The sequence below is a fragment of the Aythya ferina genome (assembly GCF_964211825.1).
Source record: "Aythya ferina genome assembly, chromosome: 8".
Lineage (NCBI taxonomy): Eukaryota > Metazoa > Chordata > Aves > Anseriformes > Anatidae > Aythya > Aythya ferina.
This window is the reverse complement of record NC_140304.1, coordinates 10,115,785-10,134,661: the sequence shown is the minus strand read 5'-3', so window position 1 is coordinate 10,134,661 and position 18,877 is coordinate 10,115,785. Positions and strand designations below refer to the sequence as shown.

The following is an 18,877-nucleotide window of genomic DNA, read 5'->3' as shown; positions in this document are numbered from 1 at the left end:
CAGTACTGGACTCAGATATGGTTGGAGGGGATAAAATTACACTTGGCCAACAGCAACTTAAATCTCACAGTCACTGGTGGTGTATATGGGAGGAGAAAAAAAACAGAAAGCAGTGAATAGCACAGAAACAGGAATAGCTTTCAAGGCCAATAACAGGAGAGAATAAAGTAATAGTGTGAATTAAATTCTAGGTCAAAAGTCATTGGTCAAAATGATTCTAGGTCAAAAAAAAAACAAACACAAATAAATGCTAGGTCAAAATCATCATTAAATAGATGCAATTAAAATTGCCTAAAAAGCATCCCAGTTCTACAAGTGACTTTCTGCCCTGTTGAAGGTTCCAGCTAACAGTGAAACCCAGATCTCACTAGCACAGAGTGCTCTCCTCCATTCCCCCTGTTGGCCTGTCCAACAGCAGCCTCCTCTGATTTCCCTGCAGCAAACGGTTTCCTCCTCCTTCCACATGCTGCCAAAGCTGAACAGAAGCGTGCCTTTAAACAATCCCCATCAACGCAGGTGCCGTTGTCAAACCCACAAAAACAAGGCAACCTCGGAGACAGAGGAGGAAACGCAAGCAGACAACAAGGAAACAAACGCTCTTCCCAGCCAGCAGCGAGGCTGCATTTTTCCTTGAATCCCCTCGATTTACCCGGAGCTCCGCAATGACTTCAGCTCAGACTTGGGTGGGTCTCTGTACGTCTTGGCAGCAGGGACAGGCGAAGTTCCTGCGCCGCCGATGGCTGGACGGTGGTCTGGCACACACGGGCCGGGGCTGGTGCTCCCAGTCCAAGTTGCCTTTTGTTTTTCTTAAAATGTCGGATCAGAGACAGCAAGGTTTTAATATCAAGATGCAGTGGGCCAAATCCAGAGTTGATGGCAGCGTTTTAAACCATGCAATGTGTATTGCATTACAACTGCTTGTAGGAAAGATGTTTCTCATTCTGCAGATCCCAGGACATCTCTATAGCTGATGATTCATCAACTATTCATAGTTTCTTTTAATTAAAGAGATACTCGGTATAATAACGTTAAAGAAGCTGTCACCTCTGTTACTAATAATCTTAGTTAAATAAAGATTGTGAAGATGAAGTTTCTTTTCATTTTGTTGCCTGTTGGTTTGCTCAAGCCAGCCTGATGAGCTCCCTCCTCTTCAAGTTTGTAGCTGCATTTCACTTTTAAATCCCAATTCTGAGTCCAGTTGTTGCCAAATGCCTGCTCTGTTTGAATTTCTAGTATTGCTGAAGAAGTAGTAAATTGGCTCTAGAAACAGGCTTCATTTTATAAGAGGAAAAATGTTTATAAACATTTCTTAACATTTTTTCCCCCAAAACAAAAACCTGAAACCAAAAACAAGAACAAAACCTGATGGAAAATAGACCTTAAAGGCGTAAATAAGTTACGTAATTCAGTCACGCTTGGTGGCCAAAAGGATCTAGATGCATGATGTGGGGGATTCCTCCTGGCAATTGTCAAACTCCTCTGAGAGTCCCCTCATCTCTGCAAGCAGCAGGGAAGCAGCATCCTGATGGCACAATAAAATGGCTCAAGGAAGGACACATGAGCATGCAAAACCAAGGAGATAACAGTACCAGAAACTTGCTGGTGGTGACAGACTGCTTAATAATCTCGCTGGTATCACTGAAAGCAGCTCATCTCACTTGGGAAGAGAAGAGATCCTTTTTTGAATTCACACAAGCCATCAAAACTTAGAGCACGACAAGAGATGCAAAGCACCACGCACTTTTCACGGCCAAAACAGCTGTTAGGAAAAGAGTTTTTTCTCATGACAATAGATAACTCAGATCCTGTGTGAAGCCTGACTAATAAAAGGATAAACGGGGGTTGATCGCAGGGTTGTAAACTGGTGCAGGAACATCACACTCATCCATCTCGTGACTGCGCGTGTGCCTGTCTGTCTGCTGCAGAAACTGCCTGAGTGAGGCCACGGGCACCAGATTAAAGAGAGCAAAAGGTCGGCGTTTAGAAGAGAAATGCGCAGAGAGATGCTGTCCTGCACACTGCTCAAAAGACGTATCGAGCTATAGCGAGCTGGGCCCGACAGTCCCAGTGGTACGGCTCTTCCTGGAGAGCAATGTGTTTTCTTCTATCAGTACTTGCCAACTCCTAACCACATTTAAAACAGAATGGCTCAAGCAAATAGAAGCCTTTCATCTCCCCACTTAGGGGGAGATTAATTTTTTCCAGCTTTAGCTGCCTGACAGAGTCGTCTAGGCTCCCTTTAAAATCCACAGAAGGGAGGCATCTCCTGAAGGAAATTCAGTCCACGTAACGGTAGGTGTTGGGGAGAGTTGGGCGAGACCAGGAGCAGCTTTTCTGTCACCATTTAATGCAGGAGGAATTTGCACGGTGCTTGAGGATCCGTGGTGCCTAGGAGGGCACAGAGCAGTACAAGCAGTCTGAAACAATTTAAGAGAAACGCTCAGGCAAACCAAACTAAATTTGGGGAGTGTGGACAGGGAAGTTTTGTCACTTTCTGTTCAGCACTGCCCAGTCCGTAGGTGGAACACCACCTAAAGTTGTGGGTCCCCCTCTCGCACTTCAGGTGAAGATGTGTGTGGGGAAACCGGAGAAGGGCCAGAAGCTGTCAGGATCATCAAGGCCTGGGGCATGTGGAAGATGAAGAGCATGAAGGAAGCTGGGCTGGTTCAGTCTGGTGGGGAGGAGGCCTGGGGCCTACCTAGGAGCAACCTACAGCTACCTGAAGGGAGCTGCAGAGACAACGGAGCCACACACAGCTCTGTGGTGCTGAACGACCCAGCGAGCTGCCGCAGCCGTGCGCTGTGCTTTGGGACGTTCAGACCCTCCCTCAGCAACAAGTCAGCACAGGGGCAAGGGGTCTCCAGCCACGGAGGGTCCCAGGTCTCACCCGGACCACCCCACATGGCCTGACCTACGACTGGCAGCACTCCCGCTTCGGTCTGGGCACCTCCAGAGCTCCCTCTGGCAAACCCTCCTGTGATTTTGGGAACATGCACTTGTCAGTGAGTGAAAAACTGACTGGCAATACTGCTCATGACTGCTAGTGGATTTTTTTTTTTTTTCAAAATCCTTCTTTATTAAGGGTTATTTAGAAACTCCACTGTACAGGGAGGTGGTGCCAGCGACGTCAAACAAATAAAAGGCTGCATTTCTCTGCCTTGATCTGCACACAGCTCACTCAACGTGTGCTACTAATATCTAGAACCATGGTAAATGCTTTTGCCTTTAAGTATTCTAATTATGTACATTTTCTTTGCGAAAGTAGAAGCCTCAAGCTAATTTTTTTTTTTTTGCCAATATCCTGCAAAATATGATGCAACCAGATCAGAGAACCGCAGGAGATGTGTTTCCATAACTATGGGTTTTAAAAATGAGACGTCCCATTCATAACATTTCACTGAGTGGTTGGAGATTCCAGCTTTTCTAACTGTTTCAAAACACAGGAAAGTTTTAAGTCAAAAAAAGGCTCTACTGGAATTCCAGTCACAGAATAAAGATGTGAGGAATGATACCCAAAAGTTTTTAGACAAGTAGGTACATCGGTGTACTCTTAGGCACTGAGACTACGAATGCTATTGCAAAATAACTGACCTGTGTGGATAACATGAATTGCATATGTACATCTAAAGCTACAGATATTCTGCAGTGTTTTAACATCTGAACCATGCTCCTGTATGAATCCTCCTTTTTGTTTTAACTACTGTAGTAGATTTAATTTTACAGAAGAATATTGAACATCGATCTCACCACGATTTCTGCAAAGTATCAGAGAAGTACTGAGCACCTTGACAGGAATTAAATCCCAATCCTCTCCTCAAACGCAGCTGGAGGCCCATTCAGCTTGCCATGAACTCATTTAATACGCATTGGCTCTATTCTACCTCCCCAACTCACCAATGAAGTGAAAAGTTAATTCAAGATATACCATCTATTCTACTTTTTCCTTACCCAGACCACCAGCTGCAGAAGAAAACACGAAGAGCTTGGAGAACAGGATACGTTTTAGACGTGACTAACATCACCTGATGTACATCCCAGCAGGTCACTGAAATTCCGGGTGATTCTGGAGCTTCTGCAGGTTCTGAGAAGTTTTTGGCTGAGTTTCATGACAGTTCCCACACAATTTCTACCTGCTATGAAGATTTCATGTGTAACTCATCAGGCCCTCAGTGCGAAGGGAGGGAGAGAACAGTAAAAGCCTCATGCTGCTTTGTTCTGGTGGATGTGCCCTCTTTCATTTACCTTCCTGCCTACCCTTTGAACCTCTCCTGCCTCTACAGAGCCACCCCTGACCTGCACAAAGACTGTGTGAACTCAAGGCAGTCCCTGAGCTTCAGAACATTTCCCTCTATCCCTACGATCACGCAGAAATGTGTTTATAAGCAGATGTAAAGTGCACATGCCATTACTGGGAGGGAAACACAGTCGAGGAACACAGTAACTTACCGTTCAACGGGTCAAATTCAGTACTGTAATTTCATACAAGACAAAGTACCTGTAGCAAGGCTTCACCAGGGTATTTTCCAAACAGAAAAATGCTACGAGCAGATAAAGGTAATTTATAACAGAATCAGACAAAATGTGCCACAGCCGAGGTTCAGGGCTCTGTGTTTCTTTTCCTTCTTTTAATCCAGATCTGTCTTAGGCCTATATTTCCTCTGAAAATTAAGTTACAGGAATCGACTTTGATAAACAAATAGGTAAGTTCTTAAATCAACTACTCAGACTTGGAGAGACTTGTAAGTTGCAAGGGCTGTGAGCTTTGAGCCATCTGAAGAGGTCCTGAGTCCGCAGGAGGACAATGGACAGACAATGGCCAGGAGCCAGGTGTAACCACTTTAACCCACGTTATTTTTATACACTTTTCTCTATGTTGGCTCTTCAGAAACTGAGCTCGAGAAGCTAGGAAACTTCTTGCCTACACTGGATGTGGCACCTTGGTTGTCTGCCGGGGAGTTACAGCTTGCAGCTGGTAAGCAAATACCAAACAGATGGTTTAGCAAAAGCAAAGAGAAACCCACAGTGTATTTCCCTGACGTCAAGGAGATACCCTTCTGGAGACGCAGGCCTCAGACTGCCTGAAACAGCAAAATGGGCCCTTTCCAACCCATTGTCAGCCATCAGTGCCCAGAGATTAGTTACTGAGCTCTTGATCCTGGCCAGAAAGTTCAGGTTCGAGCACTCGGGACTGTTCTCAGGAAGCAGAGCTAGGTACGGATTCCCTGGGGAGTTTAAACAAGGGCCTCCCAGATGCTAACAAGTGACTCAGCCCAGGAAACTCCGCTGGCCAAGGCTTCATGGAAGGAGCCATCAGTGGGGAACAGCTTGGGAATGTCCATTTCTGCAGTCTCGTAGGAGAGCATTGCTTAATACACACACGCCTGGCTGGACTTGAATCAGGAGAAGACGGACTGTGTATCTCCCCGTATCACAGGGAGCTCTTAATTGTGTACAATTTGATTTTCCTCATATAAGGTACCGCTCTTTGAGATAACTGACAATTCGGACCTCACCTTGCATAGTCATGAAACCACGGAACAACAACAACCTGTTAAGCACTGCCACGCTTAGTGGGGCTTTGCTAAACGAACTGCCAGAGCAGTCATTTAACACACCAGCCATTTCTACCTAGGACTCTCGTGGTGCACACACCCTGAGTCAGTTGTTCACGTGCCCCTCCTGCACAGCTCTCCTCTTGCTGAGAAGTATTTTGTAGTGCCAGAATTATTCACTGATCTGCTTGCCATCAGAACACAAAGAGAATTTCCTGAGCAGTGGTTTCCAGCATGAAAAGATTTCTCATCTTATCCCAAGATATTCCCAGTTCTGAGTCACTGATCCAAACCCAGAGTTTTCATCAACTGTGCTGGCAGAAGTGCAGTTTTCCAACGAGATGGCGAGGAGCAAGCCACGCCAGGCATCAAGCACATGTTCTCGTTCTCATACCCCTTTCTCCACGTTAACTGTCAGGAGCAAAAGTTCACCTTGCTGGGAGCTGTGATGGAAGTTTAATTTAAAAGAATTACCTGGATGAGAAGCTGCAGGTAGAGCACACATATTCAGGACTCTCTAAAGAACCTCTAGTCATTGTGGATATGATTTTGGAACAGAACTGTCCTGATACTTGAGTAAAACAGAGCAAATAAAAAAGACTGTGGCCATGGAAATGAAACTGCTGCCTTCCAGGACTCACAGAAAGGAGATCTAGATGCCAAAGAGACTACTAGTTCTTACCTCTTTATGAGAACTAAGTGAATTTCTGCAGCCTTTGTCTTTCTATCACAGCAGATAAGCTACAAGCAACCAAGAGTCTAAGAAGCAGAAAAGTATTATGTTTTGGTCACAGTTTCAAAGAGAGTTACAAGTTTTAAAACAGTGTAAAGATAAAAACGTACAGTTCATTTTGTCATGTGTCTTGTCCTAGGAGTGTTACTGATTTAAAAATAAAACCTGGAAGTCAAGTGTTCTGTTTGGTCCAGTGGGAGGTGGCGATAAGCTGTACACACTCATAATAACACCTGGGCTCTTGATTCAGAAAATAAGCTTTGTGTGCTGTCCAGCTAAAAATCTGGCAAAAGGAGTGATTCAAACTGGAAGCAAATAACTCCACCTGACAAGAATTAACTCTAAACGTGTTTTTAAGACTTTAAATAACGCTCTCAAATGCAATACTGTAATCACGATTAACATTTGTTAAAAGGTAGGATTTCTGCTGTGGACACAAACTCTGCGCTTAGGGAAGCCAAACATATCTGAATTCTGCACGTCTTGATTTTATAGAGATTCTACCAAGGGCTGTCAGACAAAAACAGAAAACTATCAGAAAAAAAAATCAGTACCTTAAAGCTGTGAAAGCACCAAGTCCAACTAAGACAATAAGCTTGGATATTGCAAGGTGCTCTCTGTATATACATACCATCACTGAAGGTAGGTGAAAGATCATTAAGGTCGTTTTTTCACCCAGGAGCTTGTTCCTACTGCACACCAAGTCAATGCCTTACTGGGTGCTGCAGCTCTGGAGTCGAAGGTACCATTTAGTGGAGGACTTGTTAGTGTTAGGTCAGAGGTTGGACTTGATGATCTTGAGGTCTCTTCCAACCTAGACAATTCTGTGATTCTGTGATTTCTGTCTTTAGGCAGTTAGGGCTCTGTTAGCATCCATTCCATAATTAAATACCGCTACAGATCATAAGAGCCCATCATTCACTTCTGGGAACTGTTCAGAATACTCTGAGCCAAATTTGCCTCAATGAATGCAAATCCATCACTAAAGAAAAAAGCATTACTATCTGGCACTATTAAGATATTACTAAATTTGGGCTTTTTCCTGAAAAAGGAGAACTGCTTCAGAGCTGCATTTCCGCTGCCAGCTCTCCTGCACTGCACACTGCTTGTCCGTGGATACACTCATGTTCCTGCACGCCCTGCTGCTGGCAAGTGCCCGTTCCCTGCTCTTAATAAGAGACACTGCTGTCACTTCCTGCACCAAGACAATTCCCACTTTATAATCACATCTTCCTCCCACACTTCCCAGTTATCCTTCTCTATCCGATATCCGCACCAATTTCAGAAGCAGTGGGTCTTTTACAGAGGCTTTCCAAACCCAACAATCTTCCTCTATTTCTTGCCCACAGCTCCCTGCCTGTCAGGCATGCAGCACATTTTAAATAAATGTATGCTATTACTGGTCACATCTGTCTGCAACCAGTTTAGGTTTTGGAGACATTTTTTGCAGTATGTTCTATTTTCACTGTAATTATCTCCAGTGTATGTTGTCCTTCCAAACGCTAGTTTAAAAATAACAAAGTATTAGTTAGGCCTGGGACATATGAGGCTGCAAGCAGTTCAGTGACGGCATTAATATGATTCATGAAGTTCCAGCAACCATACAGAAAGACGACAAGCGGATCAAGACGATGCACATGAAAGTCAAGAGTGTCTTTTGGTCCATGCCAGACATATTTGAGTGACTTGCTGTCTGTGCTCATACATCTGTCCCCAACACCGCATTTATTCTCAATTTTATGCGGAGGACAGCGAGGTTCGACGGGACCCCAAGGAGATAAAAAGCAGAGTGATGGAGAGCTTGCTTCCTCAGCGCCTTGGAGAGCCAGCAACAGAGCAGACATCTCCAAATGAAACAAAACCCCACTTGATGCGACAAGGCATTACCTCTCTCCGCAGGAACGCTTTTTGCATTCTTGTCCTGGTCCTCCTGACCACTGTTTGCAGCCGGCTGAGCCAAACAGCTGCTGCCCCGAAGAGGCTACGGAGCAGCTGGTACTTGCTGGCTGCTCCCCTTTGGCTTCTACTCACTCCAGCCGAGGTGCCTCGTTGCCTGGCTCCTTCTCTTCCTTCGTCTCAGCCTGCTCTCCTGGATGCCAGCCCTCTAAAGCCCAGCCCAGCTCTCCTTTCTTCACCCTTGGTACCACGAGACAGGAATAAAACTTCCAGGCATTGCACTGAGAAATAAAGGAAACTTCAGAAGCTTTGCTGGAAATATTATAAGGCACCGAGAGAAACGTTTTCTAAGGAATTGCTGGCCCTTATCTAGAAGCATAAACCCCCCTACTTTGAACTTCCTGTTACTGAAACTTGGAGTTGTTTTCTTAAGCACTTATTTTGCTAATCCCAGGATTCAAGTAGGGCCATTTGCACTGTGTAAACCAACACACATTTTCAGACTTTATTTTAGATTATTCAATTTCTTTCTGGAGATTTTTAGACTAAGCAAGAACAGCCTTAAGATGCTATCACAAGCACCATTTCCTAGATGAGCATCTAGACACCTTCCTTCTCCACCTCTCAGTCCCTCTGACAGTCAGCTCTCCCCTTCTCCCTGCCTACCAGAAATATTTCACACCAGGGGGTGACAGCTGAAGAAAGGCCAAAAAGCAAGCTTATTTCACGTTTTCAGAGGGATACGTGGGCTTTGGGAGAAGAATGTTCACGAAGAGAATCCACAGCTCAGCTAGAAAAGAGGGAAGCAAAGTGTGCAGCAGGGCAGGATTCATTTTCACTAGTGACACTCAGATGGAAACAGGTTTTCATAAAAGATTTTCAGATCTGAAAGTCAATTGCAGCCATAATTTGACAGAGGTCAGCTTGCTAAGCTCCAGGGCACGATGAGGTACAATCACACACACTGCCTGCTTTCTCAGATATTTTTTTTTCCCCAAAGAGACAAGACCTGGCTTCACAAAGAAGACAGGCTAAGGGGTGACCTCTGCTTTGAAAATGACAAGCAGCTTATTACGGATACCATGCCCTTAGCCTTGGCTCTTTCAGCACATATTATTCTCAGTGTCTGCATACTGTATAGGATGAGATCTTAAATTCCTAGGTCAAAGACATTTTTTCTCTCAACAGCAAAGGTCAGGCACCCCAGGAAAAAGGGGAATTTGTAAAAACCTTTTGAAAAACTGCATTTTAACTTGCAGCAGTTGCAAATCCACAAGACTCAAACTTACAAATTAGATATTTTGTCTTTAGGAGCAGCAGTACTCTGTGGGTCTCGTTTTATCTGAGTCAAATTAAATGCAAGTCTGCCTTTTATCTGAATGTGAGACCAAGTGATACATCCTTATCCACAGAAATACACAAGGAGAAGAAAACTGCATGGTCAATAAAAACACCACCTTTTGTCAAATGTAACAAAATAGGAGAAAAGCTTACGTTTGGACTGAATTGATGGCTATGAAATATCATACGAAGCCAACTTATCACGAGGCAGTTTTGCCTGCAGGACGCATACGGCATCAAGCCTGCAATGAATTGCAACTGTCTGAATAAATGCCAACTATTGCCACAACCCTGTAGCACAGCAAGCTACTGCCACACAACCATTTCAGCAAGGCAACGTCTTTAGCAGCAGCACTTTGGTCCTTCCCAGCAGCTTACCTGATGACAGAACAAAAATGAGAGCTAACTGGGATGAGGAACGAGGTCAGATGACATCTCAAACAACCGTCCTGGTTATGCTCTTACTGTGCACACCGTTCTGCCACTGCGAGACCCCGGGGACATCGCAGCTACTGTCTGAGCTTTGGTCGCCTTTCTGCAAAGCAGGCACGGCGCAGAACTTCTATTTCGAGATCATGTTGCACCACACACATCTCTGCCCCAGTGGAAACCTATGGTCTCCTCTCAAAAAAAAAAAACCAACTTTTTTTTTCAACATGTTGTAATCCTTTGCTGCCTGAAAGCAATAGATCATCCCCAACACAATTAACACATCACAAGCTTATTACCCACAAAAGCAAAACACGAATCAGATATTTTTATTCCTAGCACACTGAGTGTTCACACAAAGATACTGACAAAGAAAGAACAAAAGCTGTGATTTAAATTTGGTGTAATTACTTCAGTGAAAACTTGTTGCAGAACTTGAGAAATCCTTCAATGTTTGTTCCAGATGTTGGTTTTTAGGACCAGAAATTCACATCCTCAAATAAAATATTTATCTGAAGCTCTGTGGTTTATGTGTCACGGCACTGAAACACACTGGCAAAGAGAACTTCTGGTTTTGGTGAAGTTGGTAATGGCTTTGCCAATGATTTCCATAGGGCCAGCGTTGCCCTTGCTCTAACACATAATAACCAGAATCAAATTATAATATGCATTTTTTACTGCAACATGCTGTAAGACATTGTATGTGCACTGTTTAAATGTAGTTGGCAACCTTTGATAGCAGGAGACATCTGTGCTTTGAAATAAATAGAGAAAGGGAATGTTAGTGGCCTTCCTTAATGTAAGTAATTACAGTTACCCTAAAAAATGTCCTTGTCCTTAATAAGCCTACACAGATGCCAGCAAAGCGTCTCTGATGAGGGACAGTGAAATCCACTGCTTACCCATGGGAGGCCGAGGGGACTCTGACCCTAACCACACGAGCAGCGTGGGGATGTGGGGCAGCATTTGCAGGTCAAAGTAAATTGGAAGGGATGTTTTCTTCAGCTATTTACTCAACTGCCTTTCAAATTGTTAGCTATGCGTGTTTTTAAAAGCAGCTAAGATTGGCCAGAAAACACACGATTGTCTTCAGAAAAGTTCTGTTCCTATCTGCTGCTCTCTTTTCCTACCTTCTGTGCCCTACCAGCAACGTTCACCCTCTCAGAGCACGATACCAGCCAAACTTCCCACCACTTCCACAGCAATCTTCGTGCAGTTGGTTGTAGCTCACTTGGAACCAGCAGCAGCAGCAAACATCCTATGTATATAAGTTACCAAAGCAACTCTAGAAACAATCTCAAGGCCTGAATACTCCGTGCTCAAACAGATGTGAGCTCTGAGAAAGACCAGCCTCTGTGCCAGGCAGTGCCAGGCCTGCAGGGGAAGCACCGTGGCAGCCAGGTGCTCCCTCACGTTACGGCAACTACTCTGAATTTCATGGCCATGCTCCGCTGGGATTTTAGAACAGCTCGAGCAGGTTTGGTGTCACAGGTGTCAAAGGGCAGAAATCAAAGGTGTTGGCAGAGCAACAGGCTCTCAATTCTGCCTCTGAGACCTGGGAGAAACGGGAGGAAGGGTCAGCACCAACTGCAGGCTCCGACACGGTTCAGTGAGGTGACAAACCTCACCGGCCTCCGCTCCATCTGGGGACAGCGAGGGAAAGCTACTTAAAACATGACAAATCAGGACCATGGTTCCTCACCCCAATCGCTGTCTTTTCCACCACGCAGTGCTTTCAGACATTTCTACAGACCACTGTACCAGAATGAGGCCTCCATGCCCATGCCATTCTCCTCTGGCTAGAGCTAGCAGCAGACCTCAGTTTGTGGCACTCTTTTTCAAACCTTCACGGCAACTTGCTTTCAGTACTCACTGCACGGACCTCTCAGCTCTAAACAGACTCTCCAAATCCACCCAAAACAGCACAACTTAGACCCATGCTGCAAACAAATGGCTTCTGAGCGCTGGAGTGTCTGGGGACAGCAGAGGGCCGCAGGTGTGCATGTGTATTTTGGTACATTTCCACGTGTCATGTTCTGCAATGCTAAAGGAAAGCTGAACAAGGGCTTCCTAAAAGGTAAGTAATGTGAAAAAAAAAAGATGAAATTAATGAGTTAATATCTGAAGAAATAAATGGTGACAAGCCTTGGCTAAGGGATGTTAGCTGCTGAGGCCTGGCAGAGCTGGGAGACAGCACTGGCTTCATTCAAAGGCTTCGTTGTTTGCTGTCAGCTACATATTTCTTGTTAAAAAATGACATTCGAGTCCCCTGGCAATTGCAGAAAAACAATTTTTGTAGTCTCTCAGAGTGAAAGTCCTGCCTCATATATGGGCTTAGTGGATCCAAGGACTATTTTATTCTCCTCTGTCCTCTTCAACAAAAAAAGAAAAAGAGAAAAAGAAGAAAACAAAAGAAAACTCCAACAGTGATAGGCACACATGCAAGCCTTCCAATGCAAGGAAAGAAAACAAAATTGATAAGACCATGAGAAATTCAGTCTTTGCGGTACCACTGCTAACATCCTATTTATTTTTGGAGTGTCTGCATAGCACAGGGCCAGACAGGAGAATAAAACCCATCATCTCCAGGCACTGCCTTCTACCTTGGGCAAGCGAGCAAGCAACACGAGTGACTCTTAATGCTAAGGAGGAAATCGGTCCCCTCTCTCGGCTCCCAGTCACCAGTGGGAAGGAACTGTGGTCCAGAGAAAAAGTCAGCGGGGCTGCTAAGGAGAAAGGGCCCGATGGCACCCCTCAGGCTGTGCAGGACTCCCTTCTCCTGTCTCACAGAAAAATCCAATTCCCATTGAAAAGTGCCTGAGGGCAGAACTTGTCACTTCATCAGGTTTGCCCTATTAAAATAACCAATGAGGTGGTGCATGGAACTGCCTTCGATTTGAGGACGTTTCATTCATAAAACAGAAATACCCACAGCTTTGCTGCCATATAAACTTCAGAGCTGCTTTTTTAAAAGTCCCCAAACCTCTCCTTGTACTAGAGCAGAGCCAAGCAATAGGAATTAGGTGGCACAAGACTCACTCTGATTTCCAAGGACAGCTCTGCGAGTCCAAATGAAAGCTGCCAACTTCTGGGTCATTAATCCAACAGGACACACAACATGAACAGAACCTGTGCACCAGTGCTTGTGTTCAGGTGGACTGCAGCAAGGACAGAAAGTAAAGAAGTACACAAACACTACCCTGATTTTTGCTCTGAGTTTCCAGAAAAAAAGCTTTTATGATCAATTCTCCACCCCCTTCTACTCATCCTCAGGGTACACAGAGCCTGGTGCTGGCTGTGTTTGTGTTGTTAGCTGAAAGAACAGCAGAACGTGCCAAATAGTTAATAACAAAATTCCAGTCTTGTGACACAAGCCAGTAATCCCAACACTGGAAACTAATCTCATATTTCTCTTGAACCCTTACAGAATCCTCATCCTACCAAAAGTACTATTTTTGTTTTGCCTGAATCTCCTCTAAATACATATATCTCACACGTTAAGGAAGTTACTGCAGACCAGACCAAACGGGGACGTGTTACCCAAACTTACATATGTACATACATTGATTTACGTGGGGCAGAGAGACACGAGAGTCCTGAGGCAGGAAACAATAGTAACTGGATACAGTGGTTTTCTTTTAAGGAATCTTTTAAGGAAATAGTATGACAAACATATCTAGACAAACAGTAACATGACTCTGTCTGGTAATCACTGTTATCGCTGTCTGGAATCCTAATTCTGACCTCTGAGGTCTGTGTCCTCTCCCTGAAGGTGTGGGGAGATGTCCTCCTCAGCTGGAGCAACTGAGGACATCTCCACTCTCAGCTCTGAAACTCGACCCTCTAAAGCAGGGTGCAAATCAGCTTTGCTGAGACTTCACACGGGCACAAGATTTGGCAGTGCCCAAGCTCTCAGCCTTGCAAAAGCACACACACATGCATGCCACCCGATCCGTGCCCACTGCAAAACAGCAAGGCAGGAGGCCTAGCAAGCTACGAGCCCAGGTTCAGGCCTGGGCCAAATATGCAGGAGAGAAGTCTCAGGACCCATCAAGACCTTGCAAGACAAAGGAAACAAACTCTCCCACCCACAAATTGCTGTTTTAACCACTGTCGGCCTTGATGACTTCCCTTGCCAGATCCCAAGCAGCTTCTTGCTCCTGTAGCTATCCTTGCTTCAACGCCACTCTGGCCATCACACATCTGTAATTCCAGTTTTGAAACAGCTTTTTCTCACCAACTGTGCTGCAAATGTGAGGCTATGCCAGACAACGCTGGAGCACAAGCTGATGCTGTATTCCAGCACGGACAGAAAAGAGATCATCCGTCTCAACTTACAAGTCACAAACCAGCAGAAAAGCCCTGTACAGCCACAATATGGGACACAGAAAACCTCAAATGAGACTATTTTAGGGGAAGATAAAAATAATGTTATGTTGAGCTAGCAGAATTAATTTGTGCCCAGGGTACATTTCTTCCTGTACCCTGAAGCACAAAAGGTTTTTACACCTATTAAACAAATATCTAGTTAACCACTCTGATTATTGGCCTGCTATCATGAGTAAGTGTTTAACTACAAGTCAGGTCCAGTGGGTATTGCATCAACCCAGAACTTTATGCCCTGTTCTCAAAGCAGGCACAGGCTTGTCAGAAGGCCAGTTCTCCTTACACAACTCTGAACACTCCCTTCATTCCCACCAAGCATCTGACCATAAAACTGCTGTGGTAAAGAGCTTGAAAGAGCAACACAATCACTTATTTTTTAAAAAATTGGTGCCTCTCGGTTTCATTGAACACTTTCACCCATCCTGATCACTTTAAAAAAAAGAATTGGTTTGGACCATTTGTTGTTTTACACATGTCAAGCCAGGGCTGGGAAGAGAGTGGCTGAGAGGAAGAAATTAGCAAAGCAGATTTGCCAATCTGCCCTGATATGATGAGGTGCACACGCAAAGCTGAATGCCTTTAAGCACAGCTCTGTGCCACATACACCCTGAAAGAGCTTTTAACACATTTACAACACTCACAGAATGGTTCTGTCTCTTTAGAGCTTACTGTGCTTGGCCATGCACAGATTCCCTCTCCAAACTGTCATTGTGTTCCTTAATCCCTTCCTTGCCTGCACAATCTGTAACAGAAACATCGCACATCTGGAAAAATGAGCAGGGTGGCAGCCCAGGAAGAGCAATGAAACTCCACTCTGCAATTCTTGCAGAGTAGCTGGCTTTGGAGGATTTTATGACTGTTTCCAGAAAAAAAAAGTTATTCAATCAGAAGGCATAGTGCTCATACCTCATCTATGCTGAGATTAAACAACTCAACAACCTCATGTTTTAACTATACCAGTCAATATTAACTTTTCAGCAACAGTGTCTAACAAACAGTCCCAGTTACCTGATGAAACTGCATCAGTGTTTTACTGATTTACAGTATTTTACCTCTTTGTGCAGTTTTTACTTCTTTGCAGACTGCCTCTCACCTCCAGATACTCCCTCAAATCCTGCTTCTCTGCGCTTTTCATACAATTTCATGCTGTCTTGCCCGTGCACTGCAACTTTTCCTGCAAAGTTCTCTTTCCATTCCTAACCACGATAGGCATATTTTGAAAAGACCATGATCTGGCCATTTTACTGTGAAGTTCGTGCTGAGGCATCACTCACGAAGAAACGAATTTAGCTTCAACCTTGACGACATCATCTTTTGTATCACAAGGAAAGAGGTACGGTGTTAGAAACAGTCTTACAGATTGATATAAACTTACTCTGCGAAATGACACCACGTAGAATGTGTCTTCCCTTCTGCGAATAGCTTCAAGGAAGTCTTGATAGCTCCTTGGAGAGGCATAATACACTTGCAGCTCGTTCCCTGAGTTCCTGCTGAAATAAAGAAGGGGGGAAGGTAATTATTTTAGACACAAGAAACTTAACTTCAGTGAGACAGTGGCTATAAACACCTGCTTTTCAAAAGAACAGCAGATCTTTATGCACTGAGAGCAGCACGAGGAACATTAAACATAGGTGAAGACAGCGAGAACTACTGCGTACTTTTTGAGAGTTCATAGTGCTTTAAAAGTCTTGCCCCAGGAAATTGTTTCAAGCTTAATTTTGATCATGCTTTGGAGGCTAGCAAAAAGCCACATACTAGCTCAACAACAACAACAATAAAAAGTCTCAAATCAATCTAAAACGTCTGGAAATTTGCGATGACTTCTGAAAACAGATCATAGCAAATTTTAAAACAAAATGTTATTCTGAAATGGAAAATCAAAACATTTAATAAGTTTTTGATTTATTTACTTGCAAGTGGCAACTTCATCTTCTCTCTCACCTGCCTTCTTTTTTTGCCTTTGGTCAATTCACAGATTTGCTCTTGATTTTCTATTTAGACATTGGAGCAAAAATAAGATATTCGTAACATTCATATAATTCATACTTTTTCACAATTCTCATTTTACTGATATCAGACACGAGGAAAAGACACCGTCTGAAATATTCTAAGCAGACACACTGGCAAGTCAGGCAATCGTGGTACTTATCCACTGTTTATCTTGGAAAGGTGAGAAATTCCCAGCAGATATTGCTATCATCCCATTCCCACTCAAAAATAACATATTTAATCAAGTGGGAAAGCTGTACTTAGACAAACCATTAGCTGGATCTTCAACCAGTTATTTGAATTCTTCCCCACGTTAATAGCATGCTATCTCTTTGCAGTATTTGTGGCACCATCACTGATGAGCCTGCTCCTCCCAAACTGTCTTGTGCTGACCCAGATTTTAAAATACGGTGGCTCATTTAGATTATTTTGGTATGTTTCTATAATATACATAACTACGCAAAGAAAACAAGGCTCAAATATATCATCAAGTGATTTTCTTGAGCAGCAGTAATAGCAGGCCACCATTATCTCCTCTCCTACTGCTAATCTTGCCTTGCTGCAATCAGAGGACTGCAGCTGCCAAGCCAGGCTCCCCTTTAATGAGATGGGGGGTGAAAGTCCTGGGGGATTAAGAGTAGGCAGTGCTGTTCCATATATCCTCATTAGCAGCCCTATGCAAGTGAGGGATCAGATCATGTCCTTCACGCACAGGAAACAAAGATCCAAGCTAATCTGAACTCGATTACTCATTCACAAAAACACGTAGGCCCACCAGAACACCCCTGAGATTCGGCATTGAAGTTGCACTGTGATAAAAGGCATCACACCCACGTATTGCTTTGTAAAAACACATCCTGAAAACTGAAATAGGTCCCACAGTTCCGTTTGCTCGCCCACGCTACAGAAGATCCAGCTCGACCTGGAAAACAGCCTTTTATAACTCTAAATCCAGCCACGGGAGAAAGTTGTTCCAAAGCACTTGGAAACCACTGGGCCTTCCCTGAGCTCTGCTGGTTCCATGGAACAGGTCCATCGCCAGCTCCAAACTCCCAGTAACACCAGTAATTACCGGTACTACACCATGTCGACCTGTGTGCAGTTAAGAGCACTCACTGTGGACTGCTCCATGAAGGAAAGAAAGAGATTGAAGATCCAAAACCAGCTACAAAGATACCAAATTTTTTTAGCAATACCTTACCATATTACAAGAAAGCATCATATTAAATATGTATCCAAAAGGTGGTGCTGAATCTGTCCACTTATTATGATATAAATAAATCTTCATGGTTTTCAGAGTTATAAGGGCTCTCTGTTATGCATCACCAAGCACAAGCATGGTGCAAGACTGTTGTTCGAGGAGTGAGGCTGTGGACACAGTGCTTTATTCACCAAGAACCACGATTTTAATAGCGCAAAATTCAGAAATAGGAAAAAAGCTGGAGAGTCCTTTAGCACTTGATATCCAGAGCCCCAAATACACATTTGCAGAAAGCCTCATCAAAATAACCCCTGATGAAACCTAAAAGGACTGAAGTGGGTTGGGGGTGTTTAATGATTTTTAAAGTCATCTTCATTTTGATCTTGCTCTGCTTTGACTTCACTGCAACACTTTACATCACTGCTGATATCATCAGCACCACAAAGATGAATCCAAACCCTATTAATGTCCTCTTATTCATGGATTCACCCAAGATCCACAGGTCAACAATAAGGCTATTTCAGAAGGAAACAGTCACTCAAATTCCAGGCGCAAGACCAATACTAAAAAGAAGTCTTGACAGCATGCTCCGAATAACGGCACTTGCATCATTAACAAAAGCTTTGTGGCTGTCTGCATGCACTTATGTTAAGTATCAGAAAGCTTACAAGTAGCTTAGTTTTTGACTTAGACATTTGCAGACAAACTCCTAGCTCATTAATAGTTTTCCAAAGGCAGTGCCTCATGGATAGCATCAATGACAAACTTAGATAAACAGCATCTTTCCTGTCTTCCCAGTGATGAAGCACATGGGCTGCAGGAAGGAGCTGAGGTCCTGGCAGAGCAGCCAAATGCAAGTCAGCAACACATCTGGGCAGCAACTGCATGACTGTCAGCACCTGGAGCACAGGATGTGCAAGGAGAGACAGGAGGCAGAGGGAGCAGGGTTTGTTCAGCCTGGAGAAGAGAAGGTTGAAGGGGCTCCGACTGCAATCCTCAGCTTCCTACCGGGGGCTTACAAGGAGATAGAGGCAGTCAGTCTCTTCTGACAGATGCACAGTGAAAGGGTAAGAGGCAGCAGCCACAAATTACTACAGGAAAAATTCCAGCTGGCTACAAGGGAATAACATTTCACAACGGCAGTGGTGTAGCCCTGGGACAAGTGCCGAGAGAGCTGGTGGCATCTCTCCTTCAGGAGATACTCAAAACTCTGCTGGACATCACCCCGAGCCACTTGAAATTAAACCTTCTTCAAGTAGGAGGTTGGACTGGACATCTCCAGAGATGCCTCACAACGTTAATTATTCTGCAATTCTGTGATTTCATGGAGCATCTAAAACTGATGTCTCA

At 44.2% G+C, this 18,877-nt stretch overlaps 1 protein-coding gene across 2 annotated transcripts in view; it reads right to left on the bottom strand.

The window, feature by feature from the left end:
* The window catches only part of ATF6 (activating transcription factor 6), a 72,796-nt gene that overhangs the window by 26,504 nt on the left and 27,415 nt on the right, over positions 1 to 18,877 (bottom strand). Inside the window, exon 14 of one of the 2 annotated variants that reach the window (XM_084528184.1) lies at positions 15,713 to 15,827. In XM_084528184.1, the coding sequence (XP_084384310.1) occupies positions 15,713 to 15,827 (115 nt within the window). The remainder of the gene's footprint in view (positions 1 to 15,712; positions 15,828 to 18,877) is intronic. The other variant, XM_084528185.1, reaches the window with a different exon arrangement.